The sequence below is a fragment of the Rhincodon typus genome, chromosome 4 (genome assembly GCF_021869965.1).
Source record: "Rhincodon typus isolate 14 chromosome 4, sRhiTyp1.1, whole genome shotgun sequence".
Lineage (NCBI taxonomy): Eukaryota > Metazoa > Chordata > Chondrichthyes > Orectolobiformes > Rhincodontidae > Rhincodon > Rhincodon typus.
This window is the reverse complement of record NC_063335.1, coordinates 35,334,155-35,350,825: the sequence shown is the minus strand read 5'-3', so window position 1 is coordinate 35,350,825 and position 16,671 is coordinate 35,334,155. Positions and strand designations below refer to the sequence as shown.

Sequence of the window (16,671 nt, the reverse complement as noted above, 5' to 3'; positions counted from 1 at the left end):
TGTAATTCAATGCTTTGTGAGCTCTTAACAAAATAACTGTTGAATATTTGGAGAGAAAAACATTATGCAAATGATCTGATGAAAAAAGAATGCCAAAATGGCGAGTCTTTACCAAAATGTAAAACCACATTTGAGGTGTCTTATTAATACTATAGTTCTTTTGGATTTAATAGGAAATGTTGAAAAGCACAATGGAATCCAGCTGGTATAGTGCTTCCATCCTGGCCAATGCACCAAGAAAGCAGAATGATAACACTAAGCCATGATTTTGACAGTAGAAATTTAGTGAGAAAAAAAAGATCAAAAGAGGACCAGAAAAACAAAATGACAGCAGAGAAAAAAAGATAAAGATTGTTTAAATATATTATTGGGCCTAAGACGATTGTGAATGCAATACTAGCTTAATTCCACAATGAGAGAAACTGCAATGTATTTCACTACGTGCTGTCATTGCTGCTATTAGGGTTAGAGGTTTCTATTTATGGCACTCAAAGGAAGCTGTGTGCTTGCCTTCTGCCAAATAAACTGGTGAAAAAATTGTTGGCAAGATAGTCTTGTCTTTTAGTCATTAAAATGTAAATGGTAGGGTTTGGCACCTAGCAAAGGTTGAGCTGATCTTTATAGTTGCACAAATTTGAGTGAGCCTGAGCTAACTAGCTTTATAAAGGTTATTTTGCCATGTGGTAAACTCGAACCTTTAGTTGCTGACAGGAACTTTTAACACTTTTTAAAATCTCATCTTGCAGTTTTTTGTTTCTTCCCCTTGATCCTTGCTGGTCTTACATACAGCACCTTAGGTTAAAAACTAAATTATTGACAAATTACGGTCAATGATTCTATGGGACATTAAACCACTCACTCCAAGTATGAGAGTTTTTTTTTAAAATTAGAGGTGTACACTTGTTGTAAAATATCTTGCAGCATTGAGCATGTAAAAGAAAGAAATCCAAAATGTAACACTGCTGATCTCTCTCTCACATATATAAATATATATACACTTAAGACTATAGTAAGAAAATCCAACCTTTGCTTCATAATTGATTATAGATTAAAAACTTAGATATAAAATAGAACTGAAGAAAGGGCATTTTGAAGTGCAAGAACAATAGAAGTCTTTCATTATTTGTGAAATAAAATGTATTTGTAAAGAACGATTGTGTAGAACCATGTTTCTTATTCGCTGAAATGCTAATTATTACAATTGAATGACCGAGTGATTGGTCTTCAATGCTGCCTGCTAATTCGCATCCGTGAACAATAAAGCCGAGATAATGAGCAACATGCTAGAGATCAGCAATAAAAAATGCTAAAAGTACTCAGCCCTGAGTCACATGTAGGCCAGAACAGGTAAAAATGGCAGTTTCCTTCTTTAAAGGACATTAGTGAACCAGATAGGTTTTTCTGACAATGGATTTGTGGTCATTATTAGACTCTTAATTCCAGATTTTCATTGAACTCAAATTGCACCATATGCCATGGTGGGATTTGAACCCGATGCCCAGAACATTACCTGGGTCTCTGGATTAACAGCCAGAAGGTCAATTCAGGTAAAAGTTCACTTTAAAATGTAATTCCTTCAAAACATATCCACTTTCAAGAGTTAAAATCAACATTTCAAGTCAATGGCCGTTTGCCAGAATGTTCCAGCAACAAGTCATTAACCTAAAATAATAAGTCTACTGCTTTCTAACAATGTAGGACTAAACGAAACTGTTTTGTTCTATAAATGAACTCCGGTATATATTAATATTGAAGTGAACTTCAGGTGTAAAAACGGAGCCAGACATTTTCTGATACAGCAGCAGATACTTCTCCAATAGAACATTCCACCTGCGGCTCCACTGGAAATCCAGGTCAACAATATTCTCATAGGTGGCATGTTTATACAGTATGCCATTAAAAAATAATCTAGCTCTGCAAGGACTGCTGAATGTTAACGTGCATTACATGCAATAATGTACTAACTCCACTGCAGTCATGTTAAGGAATTGAATATATTCCAATACCACTTTGTCAATACATGGAAGTTATTGATGCTTCCATTTTGCAGGTCAGGCCCCTAAGAAAATGAACTAGCCTGAATTGACTTGCAGATGCCTGGTATCTTCCACTTGCAGCATTGTCGGGTTTTGTAGCCACAAATGATGCAACTGGCGTAGGAGTGTCCCGACAGTGCCTAACACCACAACATAGGGCTTTTAGAGTCAAAACATCCAAACACATTGTTCAATAATTGTTCTCAAGCAAGGTCTTGTACCAAAATAACATCAGAGGATAGTAGGCCACGTATGTAAATGTGGTTCAAAGCAGCGGGTAGTGTGATGATGAAGCAGACGTAAGGAGGTGACTAAGCGCTGAAGTTTAGACATCTGCAACTAGGGGCATGAGACACCCATTCAGCTCTTTAGCACCTTGTTTTTGACATCCAACTTTTTATTCTATCAGTATTACCCACTGGAAAAGCCAGCAAGTTTTTTTTTTTATAGTGGGTGTAAAAGGCACCGCACTTTAGTTTTGAATTATTTTTACGCAAAAGTGTTGTGCTCTAAATAAATGCATTTGAGTGACATATAGAGTGACCATCCATATAAATGCCTTTGATTTCAGACACAGGTTTTATGGTTGCAATTATTGTTTCTAACATAACAGATACAATAAATTATTCTAAATTTGCCATTAGAAGTTAGTTCTCATCGCAAGAATCAATAACTGAAAATGCATAAATTAAGGCATGATTAAAATTTGTTTTGTGGTTCCCAATGACTTACCTTGGGCATTTTAAGCTGTTCAAATTTTGCTGTGCTTGGTAGCTAAATGCACGGCTGCCAAAGACGGAGCAATGAAAATTTGGGATAGACTAATGACAGTTTAATAATTGGAGGATTCAGAGAAAAGGGCAAGGCCAGAAAAGGATTTAAAAATCAGCATGAAAACTTTACAATCATGTCATTACCAAATGAAGAGTCAAGACAGCACTAATAACAGAACAGGATTTGAATCAAGGTAATGGGAAATGTTCAGTACATACACTAAGTGTACCATTAAATATAAAGAGGTTACAGGAATATTTTTGATGAGTGAGCAAATACAATATGGGGTAATATTGAAGGCATCTGCACTATACACTCCTGCGATACACTGCTGATAATAAACCTAGCTGGCAAATAACTCCCATAGTTTAGTGCTAGCAGCTTCCCAAAGACTCCTATAAGCTGGAAAAAATTAAAACTGGTTGGTCTGCGAGCCTTAATAATAAATACACCATGGCACATGTTACTTCTGAATTGCTTGAGTTAGCCTGCGCCTTTAACCAACTTCAGCAGTAATGATTTGTTCAGTATTAACTGGTTGGAACCATACCAAGGAAATGAACTGTGAAATAACAGCAGTACTACAGCAAATAGTTTGCGGAACTACTAAATTGAGTAATGGGTGTTAATTTTATGGACCAGATAATGCTAAATGTTAGCTAGTACCTTGATATTATAAATTCATAGGACCACTAAATAGTATTTAACGATGATGGGGACTGGAGTCATTTTTAAAGAATGACATGCCGATCTTTAAAAACAGTACATCACATCATTGCTTGTTTGCTGTAATGTTAAATACAAGCAATAGCAGTCCGAAAAACGAATCGTGGGACGAGAAACAAAAATCTGAGTCGATGCAGTTAACAATGTTTGCACACCTACCAACTTAATGCAACTTACTAGAAGCGTGGGCCAATGGCATAAATCAACTCAGCTCTAGAAATTTTCACCCCAACCTCCTAGCCTAATTGCACAGTAGCAGCAGGCATATTTAGTGTGCTGTTATTTTTACAAGATCAGCACAATGAGCAAGTCTGATATCAAACTCGAAGACTTTTCCCTCCATAACTCCAAAAGTTCCATAACTTTGTTTTAAGTAATGGAATGGTGAGAAAACTGTAATACAAGTTACGATTTTGCAGTCTAAATGAAACACAAACACTTCCAACTTCATGTGATATTTTACTTTGGTAATCTACTCAAAAATATTGAACATCGGTAGTAAAGCAATGGACCAATTTAAATTTGTTATAAACTTTATTCTTTTGCTGAAACAATGGACATTTATGCTTTCTTGCTGGCTTCCTTCTTCAGTTTTGACAACTCGTGTTTGATGATTTTGTTTCTCTGAGAGAGGAAAAACAAAAAAAGGTTACCACAATCCACTCTGATTTATTAGCCATTGCAAACATTGTCAGGATCACACACTGCTGTTCAACCAAATGGGAACTGTGACAGCATCAGGTGTTAACTCTCATTTCTTTGGCATACATATCCCCCCTTTGTGACCATGGTGCAAATCATAAAGGGTCTACTAAGTATGCATAACATTACAAATCTTTAATTGAATTTACTTCACATTTTACCTATCACAAGCCTGTAAATGCCATTTTAGAAAAGTCAGTTTTTAAATAAATATTGATTTCTCTCAGTTTGACAATTATGCAGATAAGTATGATCTGGGCTGGAGAAAAAAATGGAATGGGAATGAAAGGATCCTATTATTGCATTTGGCACAGGTACCAGCAACATAGATAGAACTAGGAAAGAGATTCTGCTCAGGGAAACTAGGAGTTAAAGTGAAAAGCAGAACCTCCAAAGGTCTTTGGTCTACTACCTGAGCTGTGAGCAAATTGACATACACTGAATAAGGTAATAATGAGTTGAATGTTGAGTCAAGATTGGTGTGGAAGAAATGAGTTTGATTCATCGGGCATGGCCACCAATCCCACAAGAAGTGGAAGCTGTATCATTATAATGGTCTTCACCTGAAATGTGCCAGGACCTGTGTACTGGTGAATCATATAAATAATCTTGTGTACAAAACCCTGAATGAACTTTACATGGTCAATGTTGAAAGAATGTTTCCTTTTGTGGGCAGCAACAATTTTTTTTGGGGGGTGGGGGATGGAGTGGAGGAGATTTGGACATTTCCCATTTTAGTAAAGCAGCAGGATAAACACACTGTGAAAAAGCAATTTAAGTGTCAAATTATCTTCCCCTAGAGGAGTGGAGGTGGAATCATTGAATATTAAGGTAAAGGTAGATAGATTCTTGACAAGGAGTCAAAGATTATCAAGGGTAGTAAAAAAAGTAGAGTGGAGGCCATAATCAGATCTGTCAAGATCTTACCGAATAACAGCAGACTCAAGGGACCAAATGATCTACTCTTGCTCCTAACATGTACTGGAGCAGTAGAGAGGGCTTTAACCTAAATAGTGGGGGACAGGGATTGAGTGAAAAGAGATAATTTAAAGGGAGAGGACAGGACAAATATACAAACTCAAGAGTGCACCAGCAGACAAGGCTAGAAATCACAAAAACAGCAAAAGGACAGAACTAAAGGCTCTAAACCTGGACGTACATAGCATTTGTAACAAAACGGATGTATTGCCAGCTCAAATAGATATAATCTGATATAACCATGTCTCTGGACAATGGCTAAGACGACAAAAGGTGGAACATGAATAACCGACCATGACATTCGGAACAACAGAAAACCAGCAAATGGTGGAGGAGTAGCTCTGTTAGTTAGCGGTTACATTAGCAATACTGCCAAAGTAGTCTGGAAGAGGAGTTCATAGTTTGCTTTTGGGACAGTTTCTTAGAGTTTAGGGCCAGCCATTCAGCAAATTATCCTAGATCTAGTAATGTGCAATGAGACAAGATTAATTTATTTAAATCACACGAGAAGTATCTCTACGTAGCAACGATTGTAATATGATTGAATCAGTAAATGTATTTCACAGAAGAGTCAGACTAACAGCCAGTATTTAAAATCTAAACAATTGAAAATATGAAAGGTTTGAAGACAGCTGGATGAAGTGACACGCTAATTTAGGTTAAGATAGATAGTTGAAGAGATAGTGGAGGCATTAGTAGTGATCTTTCAGGAATCACTGGAGTCAGGGAAGGTCCCAGAGGACTGGAAAATCACTAAACCTTCCTGTTTAAGAAGGCAGTAAGGCATAAGATGGGAAATTATAGGCCGATTAGCCTGACCCTGGTTGTTGGTAAGATGTTGGGAGTCCATTGTGAAGGATAAGATTTCAGAGTACTTGGAACTGCGTTGTCAAATAGCGCTAAGGCAGCATGGTTTCATTAAGGGGAGATCATGTCTGGCAAACCTGTTAGAATTCTTTGAGGTGATAACGTGCAGGTTACGTAAAGAGCAAGGATGTACTTCTGAGGCTTTATAAAGTAGAGCCAATGGATGTTATCTGTCTGGACTTCCAGAGGCCTTTGATAAGGTGCCGCACAGGAGGCCGTTGAGTAAGATAACAGCCCTTGGTGTTAGAGGTAAGGTATTAGCATGGATAGAAGTTTGGCTGTCTGGCAGAAAGCAGAGAGTGGGGATATAAGGGTCCACCTCAGGATGGAAGCCGGTGACTGGTAATGTTCCACAAGGGTCAGTGTTGGGCCCACAACTTTTCACTGTATATATTAATGATCTAGATGAAGGAATTGAGACATTCTGGCTAAGTCTGCAGATGATACAAAGCTGGTTGGAGGGACAGATAGTATTGAGAAGGCAGGGAGGCTGCAGCAAGATTTAGACAGGTTAGGAGAGTGAGCAAAGAAGCGGGAGATGGAATACAACGTGGGAAAGTGCAAGGTCATGAGCTTTGATAGGAAGAAGAGAAGCAACGACTATTTTTGCAATAGGGAGAAATTCAGAAATCTGAAGCGCAAAGGGACTTGGGAGTCCTAGTCCAGGATACTCTTAAGGCAAACTTGCAGGTTGAGTCGGTAGTTAGAAATTTAAAGAATATTGAACAGCCTTGACAGAGTGGACATTGGGGAGATGTTTCCATTAGCAGGATAGACTAGGACCCGACAGCAGAGCCTGAGAGCAAAAAGAGGGAAGACCCTTTAGAACAGAGGTAAGAAGAAACTTCAGCCAGAGAGAGTGGTGAATCTATGGAATTCATTGCCACAAAGGGCTGTGAAGGCCAAGTCAATGAGAATACTTAAGACAGAGATAGATAGGTTCTTGACTGTCAACTGGATCAAAGGTTACGGGGAGAAAGTGGGACAATGGAACTGAAAAACTTATCAGCCACGATTGAACAGCAGAAGAGACAAGATGGGCCAAATGGCCTAATTTCAGCTCCTATGTCTTAAAGGACAGGTCAGCAGGTTGCTGTGGCAGATATTTTAAGAGTTACTTAATAACAGGCAGAGACATTCCAGTGAGAAAAATGGGAAGGGCACACCATCTGTGGCTAACAGTTAACAATAGCATGAAATTGAAAGAAAACCATAACTCTCAAGCTCAGTGGCCAGTCAGAGGATTGGGTATAATGTAAAATCAGGGAAGATTCATATAAAATTAGGGAGAAACTAGAGTATGCGTAGATATTTAAAAATCAGAAAGGTAATAATGCACAATAACTGAATAAACACTTTGCAGTCTTCACTGCAGAAGATACACACATCCCAGGAATATTTGTAAACTAAGAAGTGCTCTGTATTTAAGATAGAGATGAGGAAAAATTTTCTCCAGGTGGGTTGAGAGTTTGTGGAATTTTCTCCCCCCACAGCAGTGGAGTTAGGGTCATTGAATACCTTAACGGGTGCTAGATAGATCCTTGATGAACATAAGAGTTGTTGGGTACTGGGCAGACATTGAAGTGCAACTGAGTCCAGAATCAGATCAGCCATGACCCCTTAAATGGTGGAGGAGGCTCAAAGGGCTAAATGGCAAAATGCTTCCAGTGAGTGCTCATACCAGTGTTCAATAGCAACAGGAGTCAGCCATTTAGCTTCAAGCTCATCATTCAAATGTAATCACAGCTGATCTGCAACCTTACTCCATATAGCTGTCTGTCTCATATTCCTTAACAGATATCTACATCATTCTCAGATTTAAAGTTGACAATTATTCAACTAATTTGTATTTGCAAGAGAAGGTTCCAAATTTGTATCAGTCTTTGCGTGTAGAGGCCTTTACTAATTTTATTTCTGAAAAACCAGACTGCAATATTTAGACTCTCAATTCTAGACACCCCAGCAGATGAAGTAATTTCTGAACTAAGCTTATCTGCTACCCCAAGTAGCTTGAAACCTTTGACCAAGTCACTGAAACGTTCTATAACTTTTTACATTTGAGGGAATACAACATTGATGTGTGGTAACTCTACTTGCAGTTCCTGGTACAGTCATGACGATTATTTTTTGAAAGAAGTACCACTGAACCTTATTTACCATAAATTTCAATGAAACCTAATGACATGTCCTCATAAGGCAAATCTCTTTAGTTGAAATGCTTCTTAGTGCGAAACTTAAGTAAAGCAGTTATGAAAGAAGCCTTTTATCATGTATGCTCACCACTTAAACCAGCCAGTCAATCACTAAGTACAAGCATGCTGTAACACAAAATAAACTAAATGTACAGATTTAAAAGCTGCAAAGCTGATTTCATTAACGGACAAAGAATTAAAACTGATGACTTAATGAAATACCAGATAATATTAACAAACACTATTCTTGCGAAAGCAAACTCACCATTTTCTTGGCCTTCATGACTTTGTAGCGATCGAAGTCTGTCATTTTGGCTCTCTTGAGTGAGAGAAACAGAGTTAAGACAAATTCAATGAACTCTTCTTTTCAGACGTGTTAATTAAGATATTGATGCTCATTAGAATGCAAATATGAAAGTGTTTCATCACAATTTACAGTTAAACTAAAACAGGTCCAGCACCTACCTTTGCACGGGCTTCAATTTTCTTTGCCCAATGGGTGGCTTCCCATTTCTCAGAGATTTTCTCCTTTTCCCAAGCAGCTTTTACAAACTTGTGACGAACACTAAGAAAATATAAAAACATATACCTCTTAAGTCATCCAGCTAACAAGATGTGTTGAACTATTTTTAGGCTTCTGACTCCTAATTCATAAGATTTTTTTTTGGACAGGATTCATTTTTCAGATAACATTTAAAAAGCTCAAATAATTCCTGTGACAGAACATAAGGCAGACAACAGAAATAGTTTGAAACAGTAAAAATACAAAGTAAATGGAGCGTTGACATTCTTCAGCCAGAAAAGTTCTACTTATTTTCAAAGTAAAGCTCCTTTCTTGGGTGGGCTTACCAAACAAAACTAACTTTCTTAAATAACAGACACATTAACAAGAGCAGCCATGCAGAAATACACATAGTTGGAGGTCAAACAACAAAGTGAGGCATACTCATGGCAAAATGTTAGGTCAAAACTGATGACACGCAGTTTTGGAAATATATTTTACAAACAATATTAAAACAAGCACACAGTATGAATGACAGGGAATCTAGCTGGATAGAATGCACAGGCAAAACAATAATATGCTTTTATTCAATCTTCACATGAACCTCCTCCAAATTCCCCTCATCCAAACCTAGAACAGAACATTTGATTTGTTGCGCCATTATGTAATGACCCAGATTTCCCTTAAGTGCATCTATGTCAGCCACCCTACTACTTCCCATTGTAACCACTCTCTGGATGATCCAGTTCCAAAAATACCTCATGTTCTGCCCTGAATTCCCTGCGTTTTTTGTTTTGAAGAAAACCTGAAGGAACTGTCAGACTGCACGCATGAATGCGAAGAACTTCAACTGAAGTCATCAAATACATTTTGGTAATGTGAGTGACACATAAGACATTTACACTGTGGCAAAGAGCCCGCACAGCCAAGCTGAGCTATAGATAATTAGGTAACAACCGTGCAATTTGCTACTCTAGGAAGGAAACCATATGATCAACCCCATATTCTGCAATGCTGCTGTGTAATTTATGACTTATTCTATTCAGTCCACTCAAAACCTGATCTTTGAACTCAACTTAAAAACATTGGTGACTTGGCCTATTACAGAAACCAGGCTGGAGTCCAAACCAAGATTTTGAAGAGATCGAAGAATTGATTTGAGCTCAGCTTTTATTTACCTAAATATTTTGTATAAAAAGGATATGCAATTTTTGTTAAAGACATCTGGGCCTCACCTGTGTGGGATTTGAATCTTGAAGTCAGTAAGTTGCATACATTTAAATGGCATTGCCTGTCGCCTGACTCCACTGCAAGGGCCATCCACCAATGCCTAGGAGATTCAAAACAGATGGGTGATTAGATGCAGTTCATCACTGAAGTTTGCAAGAACAATCTTACATTGGAAGGCACAGAAAGATTGCACAGTAAAGGGTAAATTCCCCAAACAGTTCAAAACAGTGGCAACAAGGAGGGAAATCAATTGCTGTTATCAGCCAGATTGAAGAGGAACACAGATTCTTCTGCCTTAGCGGAAAATGGTGTGTTTGGGGATAAGCTCTAAAGGGGAAGGGGCAATAGCCGAAAGAACCCCAACTGAAGCAGAACAAGATGGTCAGTATTTAGCAGGAAGGGGGTAGCCACATGGTCTTTGCTGCATCAACCATGAAAAGGGAAACTTTTTATTTGAGGTATAATTTCTTAATTCATGTGTAATTTCTGTTTGCTCTGATTCACGTCAAAGTAAAGCTACAAAAAGTGGAATCTTTGATCATTTCCTTTCGGGAGTGATTTGGCAAATGTGATTTATAGTTCGACTGGGAATTACAAAATAGCCTCCAATTATAGCAGTCCAAGTGTCAGGAACAAAAAGCTAATTGCTGGAAAAGGTCAGCTGGTCTGGCAGCATCTGTGGAGAAATCAAAGTTAATGTTTCTAGTGTCACTGATTTCTCTCCAGACGCTACCAGACCTGCTGAGCTTTTCCAGCAATTTCTGTTTTTGTTCCTGTTTTACAGCATCCACAGTTCTCTCGGTTTTACTCAAAGTGTCAGGTTGTTTTTTTTGTACATGGATTGATGGTGGAGCTTGATCCATCACTTCTGGTTCTGGAGCAGATGTTCTCAAACTAGAGTGTGCAGGGTCATAGAGCTGTATAGCATGGAAACACCCTTCAGTACAACTCACCAATGCCGACCAGATATCCTAAAATTAATCTAGTACCATTTACTGACTAACCATGGTGTTCCTCAGGGTGTTCTGGAATGTCATGGGAAATGATCAAACATGGATCTTGGGGAAATAAATCGTGACTGAAGCCAGCCAGTTAGCTCCTCCAGACTCAAAGTTGCATTGATCCTCTTGGCACTCTCCAGGTTGACTGCAGCAGATCTTTGTCATCAGCCTGTCTCCCCCAACCCACATTCCTACCCCAACTCCCACCCCTCCCAACCCACCCACCCTGCACTGTTGACAGAATACTTGGATATGAGTTTTGCCCTAATCCCTCAAAACTCTTCCTATTCATATATCCGTCCAGATGCCTTTTAAATGTTGTAATTGTACCAGTCTCCACCACCTCCTCTGGCAGTTTATTCGATACACGCACTACCCTCTGCATGAAAATGTTGCCCCTTAGGTCCCTTTTAAATCTTTCCCCTCTTACATTAAATCTATGCCCACTAGTTTGGACTTACCCACCCCAGGGAAAAGTCCTGGTCTATTCACTCTAAACCTCTATAAAAGGTCACCCCTCAGCCTCTGCGCTCCAGGGAAAACAGCCCCAGCTCATTCAGCCGCTCCCTATAGCTCAAAGCCTCCAAACCTGTCAACATCTTTGCACGTCTTTTCTGAACCCTTTCAAGTTTCATAACATTCTTCCCATATCAGGGAGACCAGAAGTGCATACAATATTCCAAAAGTGGCCTAACCAATGTCCTGTACAGAGAGATAGTAAGAACTGCTGATGCTGGAGTATCACAGCAGGCCAGGCAGTATCAGAGGGTCAGGAAAACTGACGTTTCCGGTCGGGACCCTTCTTCAGAAAAACTTTTTCTGAATAAATGATGCTGCCTGGCCAGCTGTGCTCCTCCAGCTCCACACTGTTATCAATGTCCTGTACAGCTGCCTCATGACCACCCAACTCCTATACTCAACGCACTGACCAATAAAGACCAGCATACCAAACACCACCTTCACTATCCTGTCTACCTGCGACTCTACTTTCAAGGAATCATGAACCTGCACTCCAAGGTCTCTTTGCTCAGCAACACACCCCAGGATCTTCCCATTAAATGTATGAGTCCTACACCGATTTGACTTACCAAAATGCTGTACCTCACATTTATCTAAATTAAACTGTATCTACCACTCCTTGACCCACTGCCCATCTGATCAAGGCCCTGTTGTAACGAGGTAACCTTCTTTGTTCCACTGCCAATTTTATTTCATCTGGATACTTACTAACCATACCTATGTTCACATTCAAATTATTTATGTAAATGACAAAAAGCAGCACAGATCCTTGTGGCACATCACTGGTCACAGGTCTCCAACCTGAAAAGCAACCCTCCACCACCACCTTCTGTCTTCTACCTTCCAGCCAGTTCTGTATCCAAATGGCTAGTTCTCCCCGTATTCCATGTGATCTAACTCTGATAACCAGTCTACCATGAGGAACCTTATCGAACACTTTATTGAAGTCCATTTGGATCACGTCCACTGCTTTGTACTTATCAATCCTCTTCATTACTTCTTCAAAAGAAGTCAATCAAGTTAGTGAGACACAATTTCACACGCACAAAACCATGTCCACTAATCAGTCCTTGTCTTTCCAAATAATGTAAAACCTATCCCTCAGGATTCCATCTAACAACCACTAATGTCAAGCTCACCGGTCTAAAGTTCCCTGGCTTTTCCTCATCTTTCTTAAATAGTGGCACCACGTTAGCCAACCTCCAGTCCGTTGGCACCTCACCTGTGGCTATCGATGAGACAAGTATCTCAGCAAGGGGCCCAGCAATCACTTCCCTAGCTTCCCAGTTCTTGGGTACATCTGATCAGGTCCCGGGGATTTATTCACCTTTACGCACTTTAAGACGTCCAGCACCACGTCCTCTGTAATACGGACATTTTCCAAAGATGTTGCTATTTATTTCCTCCAATTCTCGATCTTCCAAATCCTAATCCAAGGAAATGCTGATGCAAAACACTTGTTTAGTATCTTCCCCACCGTCAGCAGTTCCACACATACGTGGCCTTGCCCTATTCTCTCTCGTGAATCTTGTCCTTAATATATTTACAGAATCCCTTTGCATTCTCCTTAAGCCTATTTGCCAAAGTTCTCATGTCCCCTTTTTGCCCTCCTGATTTTCTACTTCAGTATACTCCTACTGCTTTTATACTCTTGTAGGGATTCACGCGATCTCTGCTGTAAACCTGACACACGCTTCCTTCTTATTCTTGGCCAAAAACTTAATTTCTCTAGTCATCCAGTATTCCCTACACCTACCAGTCTTGCCCTTCACCCTAATAGGAACATATTGTCTCTGGACTCTTGCTATCTCATTTTTGAAGGCTTCCCATTTTCCAGCTGTTCCTTTACCTGCAAACACCCACCCCCATCAACTTTTGAACAGTTCTTGCCTAATACTGTCAATTGGCCCTCCTCTAATTTAGAACTTTAACTTTTAGATCTAGTCTATCCTTTTCCATCATTATTTTAAAACTAATAGAATTATGGTCACTGGCCCCAAGCTGCTCCCCCACTGACACCTTAGTTACCTGCCCTGCCTTATTTCCCAAGAGTAGGTTAAGCTTCACACCTTCCCTAGTAGGTACATTCACATACTGATTCAGAAAATTTTCTTGTACACAATTAAATTCCTTTCCATCCAAGCCCTTAACACTATGGCAGTCCCAGTCTACAGTTGGAAAGTTAAAATCCCGTGCCATAACCACCGATAATTGAGACCTCAAATGCAAAATTTGTTTCTCAATTTCCTGCTGACTATTGGGGGGAGGGTCTATACAACAATCCCAATAAGGTGATTATCCATTTCATATTCCTCAGTTCCAGCCAAATAATTTCCCTGGACATATTCCAAGGAATATGCTCTGTAAGTACAGCCATTATGTTAACCCTAATTAAAACATCACCATCCCCCCCTCTCTATCCTTCTTTTAGCATTAAACTCTGGAATATTAAGCTGCCAGTCCTGTCCATCCCTGCAATCGCTATGATATCTTTCATAGAGATGACCACCCAGAGGACCATACTCAAGCAAAGGAGAGAGCAGCAGCCAGACAGCAAGTAGTGGCTCTACTTCCACTGTGTTCCCCACATGATTCTACACTCACACCAAACCGATCTCCATTGTGCCTATCCTGATTCCTATCAGGTATAAACAAGAATCTGTTATGAGAAGCAGATATATCCACTTCAGTATGTTAATATTCGTTTTCTGACAGTTTGCACCTCGCACTTCCATGTTAATTTAATATGGAGAATGGGAATCTTCAAACAAAAATAAACAAATTGGACATCGCTGAACTAGGAGAGGGTGCATACCGACTTAGCTAGGACTGACGAAATACTTAACACAAATAAATTACAACCCTGCCAATGGGCACGACCGTCAAATTGCTACCCAATTTAAGATAGTGACCTGCGATGATGAATTTCATTGAAACTAAACAATTTACACTGAAATATGGATCAGTGAGTGCACCTACCCTGTTCTGGTCAATAACATCGACAATTGCCACCAGTTTGCCAGCGTGTGGGCCAAACGCGATATAGGCCACGCGGCCGATCTCCACGTACCGCTTGTAGACCTGAAAAACAGAACAAAATCAGCAGGGAAATGCAGAGAGCGCGATCGGCCGGGGGTCGGGCGGCCTCGGGGTCTATTCTGATGCCGGGGATGGGGGTTGGGGTGGAGCTGACTCTATCCGGCGGGATCCCGAGGCCCAGGACCCGGATACGAGAACACGCGGTCCCCCGGTAGCGGGGACTAATTCCCCTCCTTGTAGCCCCCTGGGGAAGCAGGGCTAAAGCTTTAGTGCTGCTTGCGTTGGTAAAGTAAAGACAGACGAGGCCCTCAGGCAGCCCGAAGCTGCGGGACTGAGTGCCCTGAAGCGGCAGCTCCATTCCGCTCACAACTCACCATGGCGGCCGTCGACAGCAGAAAGAGAGAAGGACAGGGGAGACTTCCGGTTCCGGTCTTACCCCGCGCGCTCATTCGCGTGCGCGGCCCCCGGGCCCCGAGCGCGCACCCGTACCAGCCGCCGCCTCGCTCTAACCAGATTGCGCACGCCCAGTGCTGCGAGCGTCATGGAGAGGCCTCTGAAGTTCCTCAAATGGGCACCAGGGGGTGCCTTGCGTAGAATAGCTAAGGTTTTTTTGAAACAGTAGTTTTGCCGGAGTTGCCGGAGTAGAGCAGTTTACTCGGATGAGCCTGACCACATATTAATGCTAGTCCATGTTGCGGACACACGCAAAAGGGAAGCAGGGTTTTGCAGCCAGCTGAGCCTATCCCTTGATTCCCTGGTGGATAAAATGTGTTTATTTATGTAGTGTAGAAACATAAGAACATAACAAACAGGAGTAGGTGTAGGCCTTTTGTCCCTTGAGCCCGCCCCACATTCATCAAATTCTTATCTGATAATGCACCAGGCCTTTTTCAACCCACCTAAGCACAACTGTCAACTCCCTGATACTTAAACAAATTGATCCCACTCCTTTAGATACTTGCAGTGATCTTGTCTCCACAACTCTCTGGCGTAGAGAATTCCAGACACTCACTATCCTCCAGGAGAAAAAATTCCTTTGCACCTCAGTTTTAAATAAGTTCCTCTCTATTCTGTAATCATGTCCCCTAGTTCAAGATTTCTCCGCTCGTGGAGACATTATCTCAAATCTACCCTGTCAAGTTCTCACCCACCTTCCTGCAAGAATGCAACCCCTACTCGCAATTCCTCTGCCTCCACCACGTCTACTCCCAAGATGGAGCATTCCACTCCCGCACATCCTAGGTGTCCTCCTATTTCAAGGACCGTAACATCCCCCCTCCAGTGATCAAAAATGCCCTCAACCACATCTCTTGCATTTCCCGCACTTCTGCCCTCAAACCCCCTCCACCCAAGAAAAATAAAGACAGAATCCCCCTTGTCCTCACATACCGCCCCACCAACCTCCGCATCCAACATATCATTCTCCGCCACTTCTGCTACCTACAATCCAACCCCACAACCAAAAGAGATATCTCCCTCCCCACCCCTATCTGTCTTTCGTAGGGACCGCTCTCTCCGCGACTCGCTCGTCCGTTCCACACTCTCCACTAGCCCCATCAGCCCCGGCACCTTTCCCTGCAACCACAGGAAGTGCTACACCTGCCCCTACACCTCCCCAGTCACCTCCATTCAAGACATAAAACAAACCTTTCATATCAAGCCTACAGCCCGAAGGCCTAAACATGGAATTCACAAGTTTTAAAATCTCCCCACCCCCAGCCTCATCCCATGTCCAACCCTCCCTCTCATCCCCACCTCCTTGACCTGACACAACCTGTTCAGCTTCTCTCCCACCTATCTGCCCCTCCTACCTCACTGACCAATCCCCACCACTCCCTACCGCACTCACCTATCATCATCCCACCTACCTTCCCCAGACCCACTCCTCCTCTCTATTTATTTCCCAGTTCCCTTACCCCTCCCCCTTTCTGAAGAAGGGTCTCACTCCAAAACATCAATTTGCTTGCTCCTCTGGTGATGCCTGGCCTGCTGAGTTCCTCCTGCTCTACACTGTGTTGTCTCTGACTCCAGCATCTGCAGTTCTTGCTATCTCCCTAGAATCTTGTATGTTTCAATGCTATCACCCCTCAGTCTTCTACACTCCA

General features: G+C 41.2%; 1 protein-coding gene across 1 annotated transcript; it reads right to left on the bottom strand.

Moving 5' to 3' along the window:
- Positions 1 to 4,051: 4,051 nt before the first annotated feature.
- On the bottom strand, positions 4,052 to 15,077 carry rpl14 (ribosomal protein L14). The gene is made up of 6 exons (XM_020509681.2): positions 14,941 to 15,077; positions 14,507 to 14,608; positions 10,013 to 10,107; positions 8,741 to 8,840; positions 8,541 to 8,594; positions 4,052 to 4,160 (listed from the first exon to the last, which is right to left on the bottom strand). Exons 1-6 carry the CDS (start codon positions 15,013 to 15,015, stop codon positions 4,098 to 4,100), a joined length of 489 nt encoding a protein of 162 aa, XP_020365270.2. The 5' UTR covers positions 15,016 to 15,077; the 3' UTR covers positions 4,052 to 4,097.
- Between the last annotated feature and the right edge of the window lie 1,594 nt (positions 15,078 to 16,671).

What these genes read in the sequence shown, in the direction of transcription:
- rpl14 (XM_020509681.2), bottom strand. Translation starts at nt 15,015, where the DNA reads ATGAGCGCGCGGGGTAAGACCGGAACCGGAAGTCTCCCCTGTCCTTCT. An exon ending in AAATTGAAGCCCGTGCAAAG is followed by an intron (nt 8,595 to 8,740) that starts GTAGGTGCTGGA and finishes CTCTCACTCAAG; the next exon opens with AGAGCCAAAATGACAGACTT. An exon ending in TCATGAAGGCCAAGAAAATG is followed by an intron (nt 4,161 to 8,540) that starts GTGAGTTTGCTT and finishes TTCCTCTCTCAG; the next exon opens with AGAAACAAAATCATCAAACA.